The sequence below is a fragment of the Falco punctatus genome (genome assembly GCF_963210335.1).
Source record: "Falco punctatus genome assembly, chromosome: 4".
Lineage (NCBI taxonomy): Eukaryota > Metazoa > Chordata > Aves > Falconiformes > Falconidae > Falco > Falco punctatus.
In genome coordinates, this window is record NC_137583.1 from 90,045,029 (window position 1) to 90,070,173 (window position 25,145).

A 25,145-nucleotide genomic window follows, 5' to 3' on the forward strand; every position below is an offset into this window, starting at 1 on the left:
AAAGAGAATACACAGCAGTATCTTAGCTCAGAGGAACTTTCAAACTGTAAAGGAGCTGAATTTATTTTCCGATTACCCTCTTCCAAGCTAAAAAACCAAACCAAACCAAACCAAAAAACGAAAACAACAAACCAAATATATGTTTAAAAGAAGAGCTGAGTAATTAACACATTGCACCATACTACTTATTACCTAGGATTAATGATTCACAGCCTGATGGCTTTGACTGCTCTGCCTTGTCAATATTGCCAATATTGCCACAGTTTCCACAGAATGCTCGCATATGAATATGAGACATTTGATAACAAAATAATTAATAAATATTGTGTATATCCAAAGGCAATCAAATTATCATCATTAGCCTAAATGGTTACATTATGATTGGCTGTTACTGCTTACTTGACTCAGTCTAATTTGATAACATGTATGAAAAAGCTGTTTCAAGTTTCCAGCATTCTGCTTCCCAGGGGGAGAATGGAAGCTTCCTGATACAGGTTGAACGTTCCTTTTGCTTAACACCCAGCTGTTAACAACCTAGTCTCAAGAAACAGATACAGAGTAGTCTTATGGGTGTGTGTTTGTGTATATAAAACAAATGGCAATATTCTAGTTCCTTGTAAGTGCTGAACGCCAAATGCAATATTCAATATGTGCCGGCCTGGTTCCTAAGATCTCCATCAGAATTTAAAAGGCCTGCTATCCAATAAAGGTTTAGTCCCTGTATGGCTATATGGCTATGTTTCAATATTATTATTTTTTTTTTCCCCTGGTATCAAAAAGGTGTTGATGTGGGCCATCCTCAATAACAAAGATAGAATACTCAAATAAGATATAAGGAAGAAAATTTTTATGGTGAGGGTGTTGAGACACTGCAATAGGTTTCCCAGAGAAGTTGTGAAATTCAAGGTTAGGTTGGATGGGACTTTGAGCACCCTGATCTAGTGGATCTTTAAAGGTCCCTTCCAACCTAAACCATTCTATGTTTCTATGAGTCACACTCAAAGAGTTGCAGTCAATGGATCAATGTCCAAGTGGAGACCAGTGACAAGTGGCATTCCTCAGGTGTCCATAGTAGAACTGGTGCTGTTCAACATCTTTGTCAGTGCCATGGACACTGGGATTGAGTGCACCCTCGAGTCTGCCAATAACACCAAGCTGAGTGGTGCGGTGGACACGCTGGGGGGAAGGGATGCTATCCAGAGGGACCTTGACAGGCTTGAGAGATGGGCCTGTGCTAATCTCATTAAATCCAATAAGGCCAAGTACAAGGTCCTGTACATGGGTCAGGGCAACCCCCAGTATCAGTACAGGCTGGGCAGAGAATGGATTGAGAGCTCCAGTGTATATGTTACCAACCACTGTTTTCTTGGTACAATTAGACAGGCACTGTACAGATATTCAAAGCATGAACACTTTTTTCCCCCTTTCCCTTTGAAGAATGCTCTCAGTTCCCACAAAGAAAGGCAAGACCTGAAAATTATTTTGATAATACAGGGTATTAATATTCATTACAGTCATTGCAACTGCTTTCTTCAGTGTGATGAATCCTAAGTCACGTACCCACAAATATGCTTCCTTTTAAGTCATGTATGCTACCCACTGTCACTCGTAGGTTCATAACCCATAAATCAAACAAAACCACATTCAAATGAAGAAAGACATGCCTTCCTAAGATCAGTAGGGGTTGATCCTTGAGTGTCTTAGGAGGACATGAGCTTTTTCCTCTGTGCCCTAAGCATCTGGTTTTTTTCTGATATCTTTCCTGCATGCCTTTGAGCAACACATATTTAAAAGAGAATAATTTTGTCTGTTTTCAGCTATTTCATGCACAAAATTATGAAAAAAAGTATATGTATTCACAAAGGGAAGAAAAATACTTATTCAGTGAAGGTTGGTAAATGAGAGCATTTGTGGAGAGAGAAGCAGAGGAGATAGGCTGTGGCAGGTGGACACAATTTATTTGCCTTATGTATAAAATAGTCACAATGAAGTTTCTTTGCTAGACAGCACAGATATACTATATACTGACTTAACGAGGAGGTGCAACTCACTCTGGATCTGTCTATTCCTTTCCACTGCCTCCAAAATAAACCTGCAGGCAAGGTTCACCTCATTGTTTAGATACCAGGTTAAGATCCCTGAAGTTCTTTCCCACCAACATTTCTATGACTGTAGCAATCTCAAATACAGAAAAAATTATTTCTGAATGCTAAAAGTAAGACAAAGAAAATGCCAGAGTAAATACTTCTTATGATTTTTATCACAGACTAAGCCTTACGCTTTTAAGATTGGCTAACAGCTTGGAGATGCCTCAGATTTACACTTCAATCAACTACAGAATTTTGTGTGGTCCATCCATTCTTTAGTCCCACCTTCTGCCTTTGTGAAGGGACAGGTATGACAATCCCTGCAAGGCAGTCATTTGGCTGCTCATTCAGACCTTTTTGAAGCAGATTCCTCATCATCCTTTAACAACCTTTCCTCCCTTCATGACCACACCGCACAATTCCTCCAACTGCAAGGATATCCTTTCTCTCTCTTTTTGTATCAATTTGTATTCAATTTTGTATCATTCCATCAAAGAACATAGAAAGCAATTAATGAGCATTTTCTTTATCTCTCCATGTATAAAAAGATTGGTGCAGGTATAATATTCTTCCTTTCCATGGCCAAAACCTTTTACGTGAAAACATTCATTCTTCATTCTTCTAATGCTCAGTCAGATGGGGGGTTTTACCTCTTTTTCCTCTCAAAATCTGCAATATATTGTTTTCTGCAGATGTTATTGACAGGTGAAACTCAGGAACATATCTTGGGAACACCAATGGCTTTTCCAGAGGCTTATGTTCTTGCTGTGACATTTTATTCTGCTGTCTAATTGCAGAAACTTAGCAAGATGATAGAGAAAGGCTCATGATGGTAAGTTATGCCTAAAAATAGAGCCATTTGTATAGGTCCCTGTCATTTACCCTTAAGTGATGGTAATCCACTTACCTTACAGATGGACAATGATGTGATAATGCATTCTTTGGACCTTTTCAGAGGAATTCCCTTCAAATAAAATGTCATCTGTGTATCAATATACTATTACCCCTGGTTCCAGTAGGATTTGTTCTAATTCTTGAGCTAAATCCTGATTTGATAATGCACATCTATGTCTGAATCCTTGAGGTAATTGGGTAAAAGTGTACTGAATTCAACTCCAGGTACATATCTCTTGACCCCCAAGTTTAAAGGGGACCATGAAAATCACATCTTTTACATCTACAGCAGCCATCCAGGGATGGGCCATTTGCTCTATAATAAAAATAAGACGTGATAGATGAGATGGCAGCCTGTAGGGGTCCACTATTTTCATTCAGTTTACTGTCAAACACCAGGTGCCATTAGATTTACAAACAGGCCACACAGAAGAACGATATGGGGAATGAGTTTTCTGAATAATTCCCTGCCATTCTAATTTTTGAATAAGAGTAGTTATGCCTGGTGTGTCTTTAAGGCTAATACAATACTGTCACACATGAACTGAGGCAATTTTTGGTAATTAGGTGTGGCCTGTGATAGGCAGCAGACCCCTCAGTTGGTACTTTATCTATAGAGACTGCTAAGGTTTGAATCCAAAGATTTGGCATCCCATGCTTAATGCAGTACTAATGGTCAGGTTCAGTATTTCTGTGCCTAATATATTTAAGGTCCCTACTATCAGTATAAGTCTCAGCATTCTTCCATTTGGCAGAGTCAACTTTATCATAGATACTTGGAGCTTTTGTCTTTCCCAGTGACCCATGTTATATAAATACTGTCTTGAGTTATCTGGATCAATCCAGGAGTGTCCCCAGCTTTAATGATGGGCATTGAGGATCCTGGGCCCATGAGAAAAATCATTTACCACCAAAGGTATATGAGGTCTTTTACTATATATTAAATTCCAAAAATTTTAACCACTTCAGACGTCATCAAAACTCCCTGGGCTAGATGTTGGTATCCTTCCATTACTTTCCCAAAGGTAAGGATGTGTAGAAGAATGAAGCTGGGTTAATTAGCATTGATAATTTACAGCTGTGGGTTGGCTTAAGGGCCAGCCGGTTGGTCAATGTAGATAAGGTGCAGCTGTTGCTGGTTCTTTTAAGTGGTTGAGAGCCAATGAAGAGAGAGCAGCCAAGGAAGAAGCAAGAGGAGAGAGAACCCATGCCCTGGATGAGGTGAGGAGAAGGCAGCAGAGGGACTGGCATAAAGAGTATGCTGGTATGAGATGGTAAAAGACCTTGTTGCAGCTTCATAGTCTGGAGAGTGCTGTGACAGGGATGGAGCAGCAGATGCAGCGATTTCCTCTAGCACCTTCCCAACATTGAGGTTGCAGGTGCCTAAGATCATGTATTATTTAAGATAACAGAGAAAAGGTGTTCTGTCCAGCCCCTGCTTTGGGGCTTAGAAAAAAAATATTGCTTCTCCCAAGAGTACCCATCCTAGTGAATCCTCAGTTGGCTTCTTCCTGAATTTTAAGGATATGTGCATTAACTGCTTCTGCCTTGTATGATACAATGGTTGTAGTAACCTGAGGCAGGGGTAATGGGTGCCTCCTGTGAGTCTGGCAGGGGCAGGAGATTGTACTGCATCAGCTTTAATAATACGGTGTAAGAGGCCCACTGGAGTGGCACCTGTTTTACCTTACATGGATCCGTCTCAGATAACACTGTGGCTGAGGTGCGGGCAGAAGGCCCATTGTCATAATATCAGAATCAACCTCCTCTTCATCAGCTTCCAGTGCAGCGATCTTTTGAATAATATTACTTTCTGAGACTGGGAGGGTATAGTCTCCAGCTTTTGCAAAGCCAGAGGTCTAAGATTAGTTTCTAACCATTGATATTGTTGGCTTTTTTCATGACTATGAGATTCAAAGCACATGCCTCTGCATCTTCAGCTCACTGTTCAGTGTCTTGAACTCACTGCTCAGCACCTTTTAGCAAAATACCTGTGGACATTAACGTGTCCATGAGAAGCCCAGTGAAGGGTTCCTGGATTTCCTTTGCTTTATGTTTGGAAGTTTCCTGCCACTTCTGAAATTCTGTTTACAGCATCTCCCAGTCAAGACAATTTTCAGCGACATGTTTCCTGTCCCACCTTGGTGTTTTCCATTCCTTATTCTCTTGCATTTTAGTTGTTCTTCTACAGCCTTCTCCATATGTATTTACAGAATCCCTCTTCTGACATCAGTTAATGTCATGGTCACAACCTATGAGGATTACCTGACCCGTGTGGGTATAAGGATTGCAATTGTGGATTTGCAGGATTCTGTAATGCACAAGGACATGGAAGCTTTGTTTTCATTAATTACTTAATTGCAAATTACTACTAGTAAAGCAAGTGTATGTTGTAAGTTACTACAAAATTACCACTAGTAAAGCAAGTATAAGCTTATACATTTACCTATGTATACACCTATATATATAGTTTGAGGTGTTATGGGTATGACACTCACCAAACAACTCACGGGAGTGGAGCCAATCAATGACAGAAAAGTTTCACTTCGAAGATCATCCGTGTTAGAGTCCAGAGCCAGCCAAGCATCCCAGACAAGGGTCTGGTCTGTCTGGGAGATCTTACACAGAGAAGCTCCCTTTGGGTAGATAGTGTGTAACTTTTATATCATCGATGTAGATACATATCGGGACACCACATATTCTGGAACAGTGTTGCCGACTTCTGCTTTCATAGAAGGTTTGTTATTGTGGTTTCTTTGTTGTGTGCTTATCTTGGGGTTTGAATGGTGCATATCAAGGATGTCCTGACCTCCCAGCGAAGCAGATGCTCTTGTCTGTCAGTATTTTGCCATTATCACTGAGTTGCCTTCATGGCTGCACCATCACTGGGTTTGTTCAGTCCTAAGGAAAGAATGTTCAAGAGTACATAACAGAGGAGTATGAAGAAAGTAGAACCCAAATCAGAACAATATTTAGTGCTATAAGTTACTGCTTCAAAAACACTTCCAATCAGTTAGCACTGTAAGCTGAATGACTTTCTGGTGGTCTTTTACCCTCTTTTCTCTTTGACCCTGCATTGGCAAGCACAGAGACCAGCAATTATATTACTTCTTATTGCTATTGCAATTGCCAACTCAATTGTCTCTTTTGCACAGACAGTACAAGGCAAATATCTGTTCATTTTACTAATAAGGTTCATACATTATCTATGAGTTTGTTCAGTGATGCATGTTCATTTTTCTTCTGGTGTGTGTGGTTAGTTTTGGTGCTGCTGATTTTTAAATATACAATAAAATTACTTTATTCTTTGTATCTTTTATTAAAGCTTATAGCAAGCAAAGTGGGGTTTTTTTGAGGGAAGTGTTTCTGACTAAATTAGAAGAATTTAAAGCGAAGAAAGCACAGTATGATATAGCTGCTGTCACGGTTGGCATTTTTTTTCTCCTTACCTTTGAGGTACAACCAAGGTGCCTAGACAGCAGTGTATAGTGTCTTGTTAGTTGACTTCAGTTTTCTGACATATCTGCAAAAGACTGTCAGATGTTACACAGGGGTTATGGGAAACCTTCTGGAGAAGATGAAATATTCTGAGTCATACTGATCAACACACAGACCCAGAAATGTCATTAGAACCCTCTGTTTAGTCAACTGAATGCAGCCTAAGAACACCAATTACAATAACAGGACCTTCAACATCTATCTTACATATAGACGCAAACATGTATGTCCTGATATAGGTCCCGTAACCCACAAACTGATTTTTTTCTTGAGTCTGTACATCATTCTATCACATAGATCAGTTTAACAGTCCAAAGCCAGCAGATATGATGATAGAATCTCCATGGTTGGAGATAATCAAAGCTTACTTGGACAGGGATACATTATAGGTCATTTAAAAAGCACCATGCAGTCAAGGGACATACATTCCTCAATAAGGCAAAGAGTTAATGGAGTCTAGGAAGTTACTGAAATGACCATATACAGATTTTACTGGGTGCTTCCTTGTATTTACATGGCAATATTTTCCTATGTACAACCAGAAAATCAATTATCTTGCAGCAGATAATTCACTGTACTCATATTAACATGATGGATCTCACTCTGTCTCTTATATGAATTTAATAAAATAGCTTTCAAAGCAAAGGAGTTGCCCAAACTGCTAATTGTTCTGTTTGAGGGCACTGCTCCTCGGATTGTCTGCACTGTTATATTGGTTTTGTCTGGGATAGAATTAATTTTCTTCATATTAGCTCATATTGTTCTCAGTTTTGGAGTTGTGACCAGAGCAGTTTCATAACACACTGATGTTTTAGCTATTGCTGAGCAGTGCTTACACGGGATCAAGTCCTTTTCTGCTTTTCATACTGCCTTGCCAGTGAGCAGGCTGGGGAGAATGCAAGAAGCTGTGAGGGGACAGGGTCAGGACAGCTGACCTCAACTGACCAAAGAATATTCCATACAATATGACATCTTGCTCAGCAATGAAAGCTCGGGGAAAGGAGGACAATGGGGGATGTTCAGAGTTATGCTGTTTGTCTTCTCAAGTAATCATTACATGTAATGGATCCCTGATTTCCTAGAGGTGGTGAACACCTGCCTGCCAGTGGGAAGCAGTGAAAGAATTCCTTGTTTTGCTTTGCTTGCGTGTGCAGCTTTTGCTTTACCTATTAAACAACACAAAAGTTTTCTCACTTTTAGTCTTCTGATTCTCTCCCCCATCCCACCAGTTGGAAGTGAGCGAGCAGCTGTGTGGTACGTAGTTGCTGACTGGGGTTAAACCACGACACTTGACAGATTTAATTCAGATTATCCAAAGATATCCATCTGCCTACTGATCTAACATACAGAGAGATTTATCTTACCTGCTTTTGCCCATTGATTATGCAGGCAGCCCAAGGCCAAATTCTCTGACTTAGAAGTCTAAATCACAGATGATCTTTGTACTTAGAAAACAAGAGATTGTAATTCCAAATTTATGCTCAGGTTGGAGTGTTTTCTATTCACAACTGAGTGAACAACACAACTCAGTTGTCTGATTCCTTTGGACCTAGTAATCTAAAATTTAAGTTTGTTGGACAGGATGAATAAAGAAGTCTAACCACAGACCTCTGCAACACAATCATCTACCTTTGAGCTAGTTATTACTTGCCGTCTTACAGTTAGTGGTGATTTAATCAATATTCACTGACCTTTCATGGCAAGGGACACTGCATCTTGAATGAAGCTAAACTAAGTCAGATCTATCACTGGTAACAGCCTATTTCTAGAATAAAAGGAAGTTCTGACTAATTCTGATTTAAATACCTACATTGTCAATGTCTTAAATTAGACAAAATTAATGCTGAAGGCAGTGACAGTTTCACTGGCAGTATGGAAAAGGCTTCAAGCAGACAGAATGACTTTCTGACTGTTAATTGCCCTAATACTACAGTCACTAATGTGTGTCCAGATACCAAAACCATGACATACAGGTAGATCAAGCTTCTATTTTAAAAAGCTTTTAAAACTTTTCAGCTAGTTTCAGACTGAATTTGAAAATAATAATAATTGTAAGTTATATAATTAAATTAATTTTTTGTTTGTTTCCTTAAACACAGATAATGTCCCTGAGGATCTCTGAACAGAAAAGACATTTTGTTTAAGATATAAATAGACAATTAGCAAGTCTTAACTATGCCCACTGAATAGCTTTAGAAGTAGCCTAATATACCAGAAAATAAAATAAAAGCTAAACATTAAGTACCTTTGTCTTTCCAAGCTGATAATAGGAGAAATAACTTTGTTAGCTTTGTTGCTAACTACTTGGCCGTCTATCATATCTAACATGGTTGCTTGGTACTCAGAAAGTTATGATAAGCTGGAGTACATCAGTATTTGGTTCTTATAGAAACATGATATGTCAAGAGATGGAAGTTAAAAGCACACAAAAATTATGTATTTCTACTGCACATAATGAAATCTTTGGTTGAAGTTAAAAAAAAAAATCTGCATCTGAGGAATTTCTGTTCTCTGCACAAACACTGCAACTTGGCTTTTCCAGAGCATCAAAGGAAGTTAGATCTCCAACATTCACTGACAGTGTGTAGCACCAAGCACAGATTTTTCTTATCTGACGTGAACACTGCAAACTAACTTCCTTTTTTTTAATATAATTTTCTTTATATCTGAATAATAGTTTAAAAGCAGGCTAATTCTTCGTGTTCAAAGTATGGAACCCTGTAGGGTGCTTCTGATTTTAGACACATATTTCATATGATCTTGATAATTTCTGGAAGGTGTATGGGTGAATCTTGACTTTGATAGGGAAGGTGATGGGGTTTAGTCTCACAGACATTATCATGAATACTGTCCTGAGAAACCAGGATTTTTATTGCAATCTTTACAGGGAATTTCATATAGAGGATTCCTCTTTCTGTGCTAATTAACATACCTGCACTAAAAGTTGGTAGACTTTTCTCAAAATATCAAAATATTTTCATGGATCTTACTAGAACTGTTATAGTCATGAGAAGAGCAGAGCAGGGGAATGAAACAGGTGTTGTGGAATTAATTGTCCTGTGTTTCCAAAGTATTCCATTCTGTACAGTTTATCTTCTTCTTGATGATTCTAATAACCTACATTACATCTGTGTTAGGAAACCTCCTGATCATGATTCTGGTTGTGACTGATCATGACCTTCATAACACCATGTTCTTTTTCCTGAGGAACCTGTTATTCTTGGAGAACTGTTACACTTCCACCATCCTTCCCAGAATCCTGGCAAGTTTCCTAACAAACTTGATTTTCTTCTGCAGTACTTTTTCTTCACTGAGCTAACAGGTACAGAATGTTGTCTCCTGACTGTCATGTCTTATGACTGGTCTATTACAATATGCAACCCATTGCATTACACAACCATAACGAATGGCAGGTGCTGACTCCAGTTAGCAGATGGATCTTGGGTAAATGGGTTGTCGGCTAGTGCCACAGACACCTCTCTTATGCCACAGCTAACTTCCTGTGGGACAAACGAAACTGAGTGTTTCTTCTGTGTCTTCACGCTGGTTGTAAAGATCTCCTGCGGTGACACCCACTGGATTGAACTTGTAATATTTATCTTGGCATTCCTTTTCAAACTACCTCAGTTTCTCTTGATGCTCATATCTTATGTGCACATCAGCAACACTGTCCTCAGTATCCCATCAACCACAGGAAGGCATAAGGCTTTTCCTATGTGTTCTTCCCACCTCACTGTGGCAACACTTTTCTATAGGACAATGATTGTTATACACTTTGTACCAAAACTAAACACACTGGGAAGCCTCCACAAAATATTATCTGTCTGCTACACGGTTATGACTCCACTGGTCAATCCCCTTATCTGCAGCTTAATAAATAACAACATAAAGAAGGTTTTGAGAACAAATATGAACAAATACAGGGGGTTTGATAAGGCATGAACAAGCTCTTGTCAGTTATTAAGTGAAAGTGAAATATCAGTCTTATGAAAACTTTTCATGTGATCCTGAGGTAGTCTTTTTCCCTGGAAAGGAGACAAAGTTTCCAGCATCCTAAGACAGTCATGTAGGTAAGTGCCCTACCTGCTGGGCTGTTAGGGCAATTTCTTTCTTTGAACTAATTAATGTGTGTTTCTACAAAAAACCCAACATCCTTTTAAGAGAGAAATAGCATATGTGTCTCCAATAGCTCTGTGCTTGCCAAGTGTTTGGATTTATATCCACATCCCAGCCCTCTGATTTTTCAGAACTACTTTCAAGATAGCTCATTGCTGGTCTAGAAGCAGGAAAAAGTGATCTAAAAGTGAGAAGAAGGTTACAAATGCATTTAGCTCTTCCCCTACCAACAGTACAGGCCCAGCTTTTGTAAATACAGGAGGTGTAGATGTAATCTCTACTGATCAGATAAGTACAGTGTTACAGAATATATTAGTATGTGCCTTTCCGAACCACCAGACCAGATGGGTTTCTGAAGAGCATCTCAACAGCACTACATGCTGTCAAGCGGGCAAATGATTTCCTTCCCCTGAACTGAGATTCCAAAACATGTGCTGGTGTGGTTTCATGTGTACTGGTTCCTAGACTTTTATTGCTGTTGTGACAAGAATTAAGAGGAATGTAGTTATGGGGTAGAAGCAGGGTACTCAAGTTTGTCCTTTAGCTATAACTGTGGTGTAGTCTTGTGCAAACCCATTTTACCTAGTCATTAATTTCCTGGTGGTCCAGGAACTGCCCTGCTAGTCTCAGCATAGATGAGACAGTGTCCTGGCCTGGGATATGTTGCCAAACCTAGTCTAATTGAAAAGCTCTATTTGTATATTTCAAGGTGTTTGTTCACATCCTGAACTGAGAATCCCTCTGTCCCAGAGACCACTCCTGGCAGTTCCTACCAAAGAACAGATGGGCTTCTACATAGATAAGACACCTGGAAATCACAGAGGAAGGAATGGTCCCGAAGTACAGATATTTGAACATAAATTAGGAAATGTTTTGTGCACAGTTAAGATGAAAAATAGCAGTGAAACATGTATGTGCTGGAGTGGTCAAAGAGATCCACAGACCAGTTTGATAGATGAATTAATCAGAAAAAACATTTTGGGGAGTCTTATTCTACATACTTGAAGATGCTGCTGCAAAGACTTTTGCAACAGAGAGTCTCATCACCATCTGGACAGGGACCAAGCATCCTTTCTGAGAGATTTTGATTCACCTTCTGAGCATCACTCTTTGCAAAGATCCCAGTAATGTATTATTACCTTTTAATAAACACCCTGTGACCATCTATGCAACATAGTCAATGGAGGGTGTCCTGAGTGTGGCTAGGGTGGAGTTAGCTTTCTTCAGAGCAGCCCATAGAGTGCTATGCTTTCTATTTGTGGCTGAGACAATGTTGACAACTGCGTATTAAGTTTATATTGGAAGGTTGGGGGTGAGGGGTGGTAGGTGAATCTGCAGGAGTGGCCTCTGTGGGGAGAGGTCAGAGGCTGCCCCTGTGCTGGACACAGGCAGTTCCAGCCATCTCGAAAACAGACCCATGGCAGGGCACAGCCGAGCACATCGGCCAAGCTGGTGCTGTCCCTGGGAAAATGTGTAAAAGCAGAACATGTCAGACAGGCAGAGGAGGAAGGGAAAGAAGAGAAACAACCCTGTGAACACCATGGTCAGTGGACAAAGAGGGATAGGAGCGGGCTAAGCTGATTATATTTTCAGAATGTACTTTCTACCTGCTTGTAGAGCTACTAAAGTTTTTACTTGTGCTAGGCATTGTTTATGCTAGAAAATCGAATAGTAAGGGCTTTCAGAGGATGGAAAACAAGGAATTTCCTCTTAGATAGTCATAATAGTGTCTGTAGGCACAAGTCTTTCCGTTGTGCACATTGACAAAAAAGTTCATAAGAGGATGAGAGCTAAAACCCAAAAAATCAGCCCCTGCCTCATCCCTCAAATCCACCCTCCCCAACCAGATGAGAGTAATGCCACATGTTGTTGAAATCCTGTGGCCCTCCAGGGAACAGGCTTCCCATCTGTGCAAAAGACAGCTCCATCTGTTTACTGCTGAAAAGGAGAGAAGGAAAGGGCAGACTGGGTGGAATACAAAACTGGGAGAGAAAGAGAATATCTGAGGATCCAGGTACTGGAAGCACTTCAAAGCATTCAAAGAATATCATTACTCTCATCCAGAGGAGCTGAGGTCTGAAGATCTTCAAGTCTTATTTGTTGCCTTAAAATAAAAGAATAAGTGATTGTTGTCTTCATGCTTGCTCTCTGCCACGAGAGAGAAGTTGTCAATTAAAAAAAAACAGACAAAAACCCAACAACATGTATCAATGTGCAATAATCCACATGCAGTAATCTGCATGCATTGATCATCCCTCCCTTGAACTTAGGAAACCTCATACTAATTTGCTTGAATTGCGTTTGAATTCAAAATTCTTATAACAAAGTGGCTTGATATAGTTATATCCAGAATTCCTGTAGGAGAAGAGCTTCATGCAGTTTTTTCTTTTACTACACCTATGTTAGTACAATCAATATAATAAATTTAATACTTTTAAAAGCCTAGTATGAACGCGGGGGGATACCCTTCTCTGGACAGGGGATGAGTATTAAGGTTTTACTTTTTTTTCACCGGAAAATGAAGTTGCAGAATGACCCTGTTGTCTGTCTCAGAAGTAACAGCAGATTTCCCACCAGCTGGGAAAGGAGCAGTAGCAGGAGGATACTCACACAAGAGCAGCAGGATATGGAGTCCCATTCACAAGTCTCTTTCCCACTGTGTATCAGCTACACTCCCACAGCTCTTTAAAGGTGTCCTGTCCTCCGTACTTCTGATGACCACTTGCTTTTCAATTCATCTGCAGCAGTGGAGGGATATGTTTGGGTTCATATTGCTGAAGTTGTGTTTTGAAAGCCATCTACCTCTGATAGACTGCTGCACTCATGCCAAAGGACAGATGACGTGTCTTCATTTTCATGAGAGTTAACCTCCAGTTCATGCTCAGGTTCTGATGCTCTGAGCACTCACAAAGCATAGGTACAGGCTCAGTCTGTGCTTTATAGTAAATCAAACAGGTACCTTCAAGCTGAGATATTCCTGTTGTACTGGTTTTGGCTGGGATAAGGTTAAATTTCTTCATACTGGCTTGTATGGATTTATTTTGGATTTGGGCTGAAAGTGTTGGGAGGGGACACAGCTGGGACAGCTGACCCCAACTGACGAAAGGGATATTCCATAACATATGATGTCATGCTCATCAATAAAACTGGGAGGGGGAAGTTGTCAGGGGGCCTGCTGCTTGAGGAGTTGTTGAGCGTTGGTTGATTGGTGGCGAGCCATTGTTTTCCTTTGCATCACTTGTCTTCCTTGGGTTTTATTTTCCCCTCTCTCTGTTATTTTTCTCTCTGTTTTCCTTAAAATTTAAATTTTAATTACTATTTCTTTTGAATTATTAAACTGTTTTTACCTCAAACCACGAGTTTCTTTCTCACTTTTACCCTTCCAGTTCTTCCCCCATCCCATGAGGGGACAGGGAGTGAGTGAGCAGCTGTGTGGTGCTTAATTGCCACCTGGGGTTAAACCATGACACCTGTGATTCTCAGAGCAGTTAGTTCCAGAGATGCCTCCAGGTAGATGGTGTGAATGGGATGGCTTAGGTTTGTGTGTCTCTGTTTTTCACAGTCCTTCATGGTAATCTGAGTGTGTCTTGAGGTCCCAGTCATCTCCCATACGTCTCCTGACACATCTCAAGACAGTCAGTACAAATTCTCAGTGCTCACCTTCAAAAGCAGTGTCCTGGTAAGCTGCAATACAAGCATGTCTGCTCTGACCCTTCCGATATTTTGAGCAGAAAAATATATGGGCACAAAGAACAATAATTCCATAAAAGCACCACCATGCAGAGCCTCAGCATGCTCCAGCCCATGTGCTCAGTAGTATGATTGTGCAGTCCCATTCAAGAGGTCACAAGCCTTGCAGTGTATCTTCTGGCTTGGGATGTTTAATTTTATTGCCAGTGATATTAAAGGATGTCACTTCCTCATGCAACACACTTGGGGTTTGCTCTTGCTCCCTTATCTCACAGTTCTGTCTGTCTGTTTGGCTCCAACACCTTTGTAATGTTACTTTCACACTAGTATTTGAGATTTTTGAGATAAACTAGAAAAGGGTAGATTTAGATTAGATATAAGGAAGAAATTCTTCACTATGAGGGTGGTGAAGCACTGGAACAGGTTGCCCAGAAAAGTTGTGGATGCCCCTGGAAGTGTTCAAGGCCAGGTTGGATGGGCCTTTGATCAACCTGGCCTAGTGGAAGGTGTCCCTGCCTGTGGCAGGGGATTTGAACTAGGTGATCTTTGAGGTCCCTTCCAACTCAAACCATTCTATGATTCTATGATTTTTCCAAACAGCCAGAGAAGAGGAACTTGGGGTTGTGATTTTGGGTGTTTCCCAAGAATTCCAGTATGCAAAGCTGTGTCAGAGAGGAAATATGAGAATTACCTTGTCTCATGTTCAGAAAAGCTCCTCATGGGCACAAAGAAGACACAGTCTCTTACTTGAGAGTTGTTTGAGATACCAGCCAAGAGAGGAATTACTGAGAACATCAGCTCTTTCCTGGAAACATCAGAATACTGAAGAGTGGTGTGGGTTTGCTCAAGTTTTTATTATCATTTAGTGCTGCCGTTTGGTGTTACCTGAAATGCCTCATCAGTTTGGATCTGTGCTCCTCTGATAACACTATCTCATACACCACAGTAAGCAAAGTGGTTTGCAGCTTTCTGCTTTATCTCTTGGTGGGACTGGGAAGGAAATCGGACGGTTAAAAAGCTTTCAAGAAGCAGATCAAACCAGATTAGATGTCATGATGGCAGGCCCTAGAAGAATGAAAACATGAAAGGTGAAAGCTAGCAAACAGGAGAAACAGACATTTTCTAAGTCTGGAAAAATCACGGAGCAAGTCTCTGCATGTTAGGGTATACGCAGGAGAGGAAGGGGACTGGAATAGTCAGCATGCATTTACCAAGTGTTAAACAGGCCTGAGCAAAGTGATTGCCTTCTTTCATTATGGCATTATGGATGGAGGGGGAGCAGTGAGGGTCATTTACCTCGACTTTATGAAGGCTTTTGCATTGTCTCCCAGCACATTCTTCTATCTAGGTTAGGATGTTATGATTTGAGTGGACAACTGGATGCTGGATGGCCAAAACCAGGCTGGATGATCAGGCTCAGAGACTGGTGGCAGTGCTTAACAGGCTATACTCTACCTGGAGACAAGTGGACAAGTAGCAAGTGGAGTACCATAGAGATCTATACTGAGGAGAGGTTGAGAGAACTGGACTTGTTCAGACAGGACAAGAGGAAGGCTCAGGAGGAACTAGCAGAAGCTTTCCAATATCTACAAGCAGGAAGATGGAACCAGGCTCTTCACAGCAGCAAATGGTGGGAGCATGAGAGATAAAGATAATGGGTAAATATTAAAATTGAAATAATTAAATGAAAGACATTCAGGCTATGCATAAGAAAGCTTTCTCACCATGAGAACAGTGAAGCATCAGAATCTGTTGCTCAGAGAGGCTGTCCAGTTGCCATCCTCAGTGTCAGCACCTTAAGTACATTCCCCACCTTGGAGGTTTGACTAGCTAGGCTCATGGCCAAATTAGCGCCAGTGCAACTGAGGGCTGTGTCACTTCCCTTTATTAACACTGGAACCAGTGTTCCCAGGGAGGACTTCAGAGCAACCTCAGCCACGTCTCTTCCGCTCATGGGAACTACTTTGAAAAGGAGGCTCTGACTCTGGTCCCCATCTGAGTTCCAGCTTCAACTGTGTCCCAGGCATGCCGGTGCCTGGCCATGTAATCTGCTGATCTGGACCTGGGTGCATGGACTGAGTTCCTAGTTTGACCTCAGACTCTCCTCATCACTGTGGATTGTCTGATCATCTAGAACAGCAGTGCTTGAGACGGTGGATCTCTGTAGGTCTTGTGCCTGAACTACTCTGACAGGTTATTTCTGATATCCCAAGGCACCTCTGATGGCAGTCAGCCCCTCTGATAAGAACCAGGACCTCTGTCTGGCCCTGCTCAATTCTCACTGTTCCTATCGGGACCAGGGGAAAAAAGGTAAAAGAAAAAAATACCAAAAGAAAACAACTCAACCCATAACTAGAATCCAAGGACAAGTCTTGCCAAGGGTCTGCAATGAGATATGCATTCTACTGGAGATGCCCCACTCCTCTCACTGCTGCCTAGGTAACAGGCAGTCTGGGTACTCTGAAAAAGGCCACATTTTACCACCTTTTGGAAGAGATGGTGTCAAAAACATGCCACCATGTTTTGATGACATGATTGTGACATTAACCACAGTCTGGGATTTTTAAGAACAAAAGCAGCAAGTGACACAAGCTGATAGCAGGTTGAAATTTCTTGTTTCAGCTCCAAACTTTGTATGTGTAGATTGTCATTCTGTAACTGTCTCCTGCCTAGCCATAACAACTGTTTTGTCTCTTTAGGACAGTGGTAGAAGATGCTCCTTCTCCTTCTGTTTGCAAGTGCTTTCTCCTTGTTCCACAGGCTGGGGCTGGTGAGTACAGATGGGATTTAGATGAGGTTAACATGTGATATTAACAATTATGTCTCTTCCAGGAAGGATCATTCATGGATCAGAAGCTAAGGCTCACTCTTGACCCTATCTGGCTTTTTTATTAATTCAAAATGTGTCAGATGAATCTGCGTGTGAAGAGTTCCTGCTTCGCCAAGATGCAGTGCTCTCAGCAGCTCACTGTATGGCTGGAAAAATGTAAGTTCTTGTCTTTCTTGTGTGTGGGTTTTTTTCATGTCTCACACAGTCATGAAGAGCTGGAGTCCTGGCCTGGGGTGAAAGAGTACTCTGTCTCTCGGGCACAGCAGGGCTCTCTGCAAGCCAAGCCATCCCCTGGGAGTTGCAGGACTTGTCTGTCAGGGACCATGTGCCCCTGGGGACAGGACTGCTTGGTAGTGGTCTCCTGGTACATGGTTAATGCTGCCCAGGGAGCCCTATACTACTGTCTGTGGGCACTTTCACCTCGTGTGGGAGGTGTTTTCCCAGTAGGAAATATTCTTTCTTGATTCACTGGCAGGCTACATTATTTCAATACTAGAAAAGCTGAGTTTGTACTATCAATTACATTTTCAAAGTCACTGTATGCTATTTGAGAGAAGTGCTAAGCGCATAATGTGAAACCACAAAAGTGCTTTTTTGGCATTCTTTAACTTAGGGAGAAATGGCTATGCTGATTTAAGGTTGTTGTAACTGTCCTTAGACCGAATTTCATCCCATGGAAAAGTTATTATTGTTATGTGCCTTTTGAAAAACAAAATGGGGGTGGGGAAGAAAAGGCTTTTTTCAGAATCTAAGATGACCTTCATCAGAAGTAACATCACTGTAACAGCATCATGGCAACACACAGAAGGAAGCTGCCTCGGGACTAGAAAATAGAAATGGGAAATCTGTACAATTCAGTCAGTCCTTTGCTCTGCTACTGACTTATTATTTGGCCTCAGGCAAGTTCAGGGAAGTTGGTGAAGGAGCTTCTCTGACTCAGTTGTCTTTGGGTGAGACTCTTAAACACCCTCTATGCCAGCTGAGTTGACCTCTCTATAGAACGAAGATACTGAATACTCCCAGAAATAATTGATTAATCATTCCAAAACACTTCTAATCCTTTGGCAAGACTACTTGATGATTATTGCACACATTAAGCAATATATATGGATATAGATATATCAATAGCTGTATATATAGATAGGCAGTCTTCTCTCTGTGAAATATTTCCAGATAAATTATTGATGTTGCTTTTTAATGGCACATATGCTTTTATTAATAAGAAGGAAAACACTTAAGCATACTTCTACCTACTTTTTAAGCTACACGGGGACAACATAAAAGACAAAACTATATCTCTCGGTGGGTCAGTCCCATAACCACTTTAAACTGGCTTAATGCAGGCTGCTGCCACCAAAAAAAGTAGTTTCATCCTCTTCCCTACCAAATTTTCCTGCACACGCCCTTGGCTGGCAGTAATGTCTGTGCACTTCGCAACTTCTTTTTATTTTTCCCCGTTCCCCGGATGTTCTTTGGCCAGATCTGTTCCTCTGCATGGTTGCGTGGCTGGATGGCAGCAGGAGTGCCTGAAAGGTAAGGCAGCACATCACCCAAGCCAACCTGTATCCTAGATGGTGGCTTGAGGACTAGGAGAGAGGTTGTGAACCAAAGCACAGGGGATCTGGAGTCACTGACGTAACACACTAAGCGCTTCCTAACCCTCCTCCGCTCACTGGCTTCTGAGCAGCACCAGGTCTGCCTGCCAGCTCAGTACCAGCCCAGTCCACGTTTCTCTACAGTGCATGGGAGCTCTCAGCATTACCATGTGAAATCCATCTCTGAGTAGAAATACCACATGGAGTAACAGCAACATGAGCCTAGTGTAAAAACTGTCTGTACTGAGTGTCCAAATACACACACAAGCCTTAATAATACAGATTTTGAAAGTAAAATGAAAAAAAAATGGCTCATTTTGCCAGACAAATGAAGAACAGTTATCCTGGCAGCACGTGTTCTATTTATAGTAACAGGTAATATCCCTGAGGACTGCCAAATACTGAGCAAAACGCAACTGAGTGCAGTGTGACTATTAATAATAAATTTTAACTCTTAACTCGTCACTTTACTCAGATTCCTTTGCTTCTCCTGTCAAAGCAGCAGAGCAAAGCATGCTGACAGCTTCCATAAATAGCAGGGATTTAAATAATTAATCAGCAGGCAAACGGGATGCACATTTATACAGAATGTGAGCATCTTCCTTGCTAGCTCTTAGAGCCCAAGTTAGCTGAATGCATTTCCTTGTAGGCATCAGTCAGCTCCGATATAAAAGAGCAATACAAGAGCACAGAATCAAAAGGAGTAGTTTTGTCTGTGGTTTTACACAAGGGACAAAACTTTCCTGATTCTTAAAGCTGACTTTAGCAATCATTAAACTTCTTGCTTGTACAGTGGAAATAACTATTTCTCACTTGAAGTGCAAATAACTATTTCTCACTTGAAGAGCTCTCCTGCATATTGAAAGAATGAATGAAAGGTGTTTAGAAGCAGGAAAACTGGCTGAGATGCCGCTGACATTCACAAAGCCACCCCTCAAGTGACAACTAATTCTGTAGGTGTGTAATGTTATGCTATAGTAATGCCATATGCTATTTATAATAGCTATCTGTAAGTAAGGTAACCTTGGAAATGGAAGCTGCACAGCAAAGTGTGGGGCCTCCCAGGCCCATGTATGATGCTTCTCCAGAAGGCCAAAAAGAAGCAGAGTGAAATGCCACAGTAGCATGTCTAGGCTGCTTCCAAGACTGAGTTAATACATTCAGCAATGGCTCAGATGTCTTCACCTAACACCACTGCTCAAGTGTTTGCACCACTGCCTGAAAGTCCACTAAGTTGCTAGGTATCTAGTACACATCTAGGGCCCATCATGAGCCACAAAATACTGTGAATCTGCTGATTTCTTCTGCCAGGCTCAAACCAGGGGATATGCTCTCCATGCACAAATGCCCCTGCGCTTCCAAGGAGGTGTGCGGAGGACACCACCACTTACTTCTGCTCCATGACTCAGGACGTTCACCTGGAAAGCTCCAGGAATTAGTGCAATGTCCTGGGCTTTGGGAGATACAGTTCAAGTTTTTTAGACAGAGGAAGGTTTTGAACTGAGGTCTCCTATATAAATGAATGCACTAGCTAACAGCCTGTTGGCTGCACACAGAAGATAAAATGCTGATTCCTCCTCTGGCCAGCTACTGGGTGAAGTTTACTCAGAGAGCAGGCTCCTGACTTATGCTCAAGTGGAGCTAGTTGTTCACAGCAAACAAAAGAAAACAGATGCTGCAATCCTAATTCGTACAAGAACCAAAATTTCCTCTATAATGCAGTCAAGCAGAACTGCCTTCACATAAAAAAACAATTCCAAGAATTAAAAAAGGTCCCTCTTAAATTAGCAAGCCTAATGTGCAAGGATCCAGTATAGCCTTTGAACATAAAAAAATATTTGTAAGGATCAATGTGACTTTCTTGTGCTTAACATTATGCAAATGCTTCTCAGAATCAGGAACTAAATTTTATTCTTGCAAACAAATAACACCATGGTAATTAATAGAAACCAAAAAAGACTATAGGCTACAAGATTGGTCATTTCAATGAAATAACCCTACTACCTGAAAGCAAACGCCTGAGTATTAAAGAAAAATGAGTTGAGCAGAATGTGCAATTGCATTGGGAAAATCTATTACTTATTCAGCAGCAAATGCATGAAGGATATCATCACAGGCAGTAGCACTGCCAAGTACTATTAAGCAGCTGTGCACTGCGTCAGGCTGCTCCTCATAATTTATTAAATGAATGCCTCTTTCTTCATTCCAGCAAAGACTGGCATCTGAGATTGTGGTGTTAAGAATGATTGTGTAAATTGTTTTCTGCAGAACAGTTTTCCAAACAAAGGTAATTTCTATTTGCTCCGTGGACTGTGGAAACCAGTGCCTGATGTCGATGCAGTCCCCATAGGCCTGGTCACCACCCAGCAGGGCAGCCCCAAGCTCCAACATTTGTCCTCTGTCAGGTGCCACAGGAGATGTAACCTCCTCCAGAAAAGCCAGCTGACATGCTGGCCATCATCTCACCTGCACTGCTGGAGAGCCAAAGGCTGGGGGCTCTCAGGGAGCATCACATCAAAGCCAGGACTGTTCAGGCACACAGCACAGCCCTAGATCCCCACACCAAGCCTAGAGAGTATAATATTGTCTCTCCAATCTCACTGCTCATTTTTTCTGAGTTTTTTTCAGGCTTTTTGGAACATATGCCATCCAGCAACCCAGCACAGTGCTGGCATAGGAGTGTCTACAGCTGCTGTAACATATACTACATGAGGATTCCCTTCAGCTGGAGGAGTTCTTAGGCAGCTGCAACCCACCGAATGTACATTTCCTTTAGCATCAGGAAACCTATGCAAAATAGCACCCGGGGATCAGAGAACAGGGCCTTCCAGAGATGGCTTCCTATTATTTCCAGTAAGCACATACTGTTTTGTCACAACTATCACAAGTTCTGTTACTTGTTTGCACAGGAAAACACTCCCAGGTCCCCATGGGAGAGAGAGCAAAATCTCAGAACCACTGAATGGTTTGCATTGGAAGGAACCTTTAAAGATCATCTAGTCCGACCCTTCTGCCATGGACAAGGACATCCTTCACCAGCCCAGGTTGCTGCAAGCCTGTCCAACCTGACCTTGAACACTCCCAGGGATGGGGCATCCACACCTTCTCTGGGCAACCTGTGCCAGCACCTCGCCAGTCTCACTGTAAATATTTCTTTATGTCCAATCTAAATCTACCCTCTTTCAGTTTAAAACCATTGCCCCTTGTCCTGTCGTGCCAGGCCATGGTAAAAAGTCTGTCTTTCTTATAAGTCTCCTTTATATATCAAAGGACCCCAATAAGACCAAGACAAAAAACTGGAGTAAATCCAGGAACAGGTAACATGTTAGTTCAGACCCTTTTAGGAGAGCCACGCTTAATAAAGCCCTGCTGCTTATACCCATTTAGAACACTGTTTTCAGGCAAGAATGAACGCTTCTGGGTCTCAGGAATAATCTGCACTTTTATTTCAAATCATGCTATTATAGGAATCTGAAATTATAGGTGTCCCAGGAACCCGTTCTGTTTAGCCTCAACACAAGTAAACGCATCATCTTAAAAAAATTATATATATATTTAATTAATTTGGGGTGTTTTGAGTTTGAACTCTCCCTATAAAAATCCCTTTGAAAAACCACTAACCCCCATGGATTTCCTATTGAGACTGCCACACTCAATTTTTGAGCAGTCATAGAAGTTCCATAGGAACTCAGATCTGGGATTTCACCATTTTGGCTTAACCTGGCCCCCTTCCTGTGCAGCATTTGCGATAATCAGGTCACTTCTTGGATAAATCTTAATGCTTTGGCAGTTCCATAAACACAAGGCAGTCCTCTTGATGGACACCCACAGCTTCCCCAGTTCAAAGCAGGATTTCCTTCCATCGCAGTAGCATGCACGCTGCCATCAATTTGTTTGCCTCCCTTGGAAGTTACCATGAGTGCATCCAGCAGCTTCGGCAACAAGTCAATCATTTGAAGGGGGGTAAGCTGCAAAGAAACAGGTGTCTGCTTATTTCCAAGCAGATCTGCTGTTATAACCCAAATGACACTTACCGGTGCTTCTGTTGGCTGCCTCAGTGCAGAGGCTACTGCCTGCATGGCCTTGAGGATGAACTTACTTCTCACTCCTCAAGGCACTGCTTAAAACCCAAGTTGAGGACTGTCACCAAGACCATGGGGGAGAAGCCTGTACTATCACTGTATACCATCCTGGGATACATGGGAAATGGCAGTATAGAAGACCTCATATAAATCCCATAATTAGCAGACAAGCATTTATTATTCTGTTTTTCCTCCTTGAAAAATTTTTGCTTTCCCAACACAAAAGACAGCAGAATATATTATTAAACTAGAGATTCAGATGACCACATTATTTCCATGTCTTTGCACATCTGAAAATCTGACAACAAAATTTTCTAAGAGAAAAGATATCTTTTTCTTTTTTTGTCGCCCAGCTTCTCCCCACCCCCACCCCCCCCCACCCCCAAACCCTGCATCCCTCTTCCAAAGCAGGTCAATTTTTCATGCAAGCTGTACAAGTAACTGGCTCAGTTGTTTTGATTTTGCATTTCTGAGCGTTTATGATGCTGGCACCTGTGGGCAAAGTTCACTGAATCTGGATAAGAGATAAGAGATCTACCTTGGTGTATTGAAAGAGGGCTGACTGGAAGCTACATTTTGTTTTTCATTTTTCCATTTTTTAAAAATAGAATGAAACCTCAGTGGAGATCTAAGAGTTGAAAATATTACTGCAAGAATGGGGGGGAGCAGAGATGAAGGAATATGTTCTATATTCTTACCCATCATACATCTTCACTGAGGAAGGTAAGAGGAGAGGGAGAACAGGCAAATGTTTTATTTTGGATTATTTCCTCCAGGAAAATAAAGTTTGGGTTTAAATTAATATTTTTTGAAGTACTCACAAAATGGATGGAGCAGAAGGACCACCCTGGATATCTCAAATTAAATGAAAAGAGTCTGCTTTCTTTCCTCATTCAAGGAGACAATAATTTTAAAGTGGATGCTACTATATTTGTCCTGAGCAACTGGTTTCTAGTAGACGTGAAAGTCACGTTGGCTGTGGGATCTGTTTCCGTTCCCATTTTTTCCACTGGAGGCAAAGAGAGGGTATCCCCAAACTCTCAGGTAATAGTTTGTAGCTTCAGGTGTAAACTACCTGCTTATCTAAACATGCTTTCTTGTTTTTCTAACAGGTCGCTAGAAGGGACCTCTCTCAAGCCTGTGAGGGCCAATCAAGGGACTTCTGGCATCTGAGGTGGTCATCCACACCATGTCTTATTCATCCACATGTCTTACATGGTCTGCAGAATGCAAAAACAGCACTGAGGAGACACCAGGAGAGATAGAGACAAAACTGGCATCAGGCAGTATAACCTACAAAATCGCAGACAGTTATTATTAGCTTTTTCTACCCAAAGGACAAGGCAAAGCAGGAAAAGATGCATTTTGCAGTTTAAGGTTTTGTCCCATAGGAGCTGGAATAACTTGAATGATAGAGACAGCCATCACAACATAGGTCTCAGCTGTGGAATGATTAAACCCCAGAATTAAAGCAAGCTTTTACTAGACTAAATAAAAACCTGTTAAACCTGATTTCCACAGCTGCATTTTGCCTTCTTAGGCTACAGCAAGACAGTGAAGATAGCTGAAGTCCTTCATAAAGGATGCCCACCTAAAATAACCTTTGCTTCATTATCATGCCTAATCTCACAGAGCTGAATTATATCTTTGTCACAACTGAAGTCACAACCCTGAAGGACTCTGCTACATGTATTTCAAAGTGGTGAGTGCCTTTATCTACCTTAGAGGTACCCCAGGCAACAGGAATCAGTTTCACCGTCTATATTAATATTTGTAGTACAGAGGCTGCTAAATCTTTGCATACAGTCTCTCAATATTTACCCAGAGCTGTATGAAGGGGCATGACCTTGCCTTTAAATGGGAGCTGGCCACTGCTACTGCAGAAGATAAAGAAGTGGAATATAAGAGCTTCTTTTTTCTCCCCTGTAGTGTCAGAAGTCAGTCACCTTCCAAACAGCTGGGTGGTTTTGCTGAAGACTCACTACCCATATTCACAACCACTGTGCTGGTGCATCATCTAATCAGCTACTTAACAGAGCAAGTGGGAGCAGGTTCTATCTAGGTAGTAACTGCATTCAGCTGTGACATTTCATTTCATACCGAAATAGATTTTAGATTTTTTTTTCTTTTTTTTTTTCCTAAGAAAATGCTCACATGCTCCCCTCAATTCTTGCCAGTTTAATTACACCTTCAATAATTCATTCGGTAGTTGCTCAATCTGCCTACTTGAATTATTAAGTAGAAGAGTGGAAAAATCTGCAACTAAGCATGTGAGATGGAGCACCCTAGGAATGCAGCTAGGGCTGGGCACACACAACATCTGAGAGCGAGTCCTGGAGCAATCCTCCATCTG

At 41.4% G+C, this 25,145-nt stretch overlaps 2 protein-coding genes and 1 long non-coding RNA gene across 4 annotated transcripts in view; 2 read left to right on the forward strand and 1 right to left on the reverse strand.

The window, feature by feature from the left end:
* The window catches only part of PLA2G4C (phospholipase A2 group IVC), a 37,567-nt gene extending 31,880 nt beyond the window's left edge, over positions 1–5,687 (reverse strand). The window contains exon 1 of one of the 2 annotated variants that reach the window (XM_080382127.1): positions 5,480–5,687. The gene's annotated coding sequence lies outside the window, so the exon portion shown is untranslated. The remainder of the gene's footprint in view (positions 1–5,479) is intronic. The other variant, XM_080382128.1, reaches the window with a different exon arrangement.
* Positions 1–22,253, forward strand: LOC308061743. Its single transcript, XR_013927340.1, has 2 exons — positions 1–4,202; positions 16,985–22,253. It is a non-coding gene; the product is annotated as an uncharacterized lncRNA (long non-coding RNA).
* LOC308063678 (olfactory receptor 10A2-like) lies at positions 6,665–22,253 on the forward strand. Its single transcript, XM_080386979.1, has 2 exons — positions 6,665–9,793; positions 9,898–22,253. The coding sequence occupies exons 1-2, from the start codon at positions 9,583–9,585 to the stop codon at positions 10,419–10,421; spliced, it is 735 nt and encodes a 244-aa protein (XP_080243105.1). The 5' UTR covers positions 6,665–9,582; the 3' UTR covers positions 10,422–22,253.
* Positions 22,254–25,145: the final 2,892 nt, after the last annotated feature.

Coding starts and splice junctions, on each gene's coding strand:
- LOC308063678 (XM_080386979.1), top strand. CDS start 9,583: ATGATTCTAATAACCTACATTACATCTGTGTTAGGAAACCTCCTGATC. Junction 9,794..9,897: donor CAGTACTTTTTCTTCACTGA/GCTAACAGGTAC, acceptor ATGGCAGGTGCT/GACTCCAGTTAGCAGATGGA.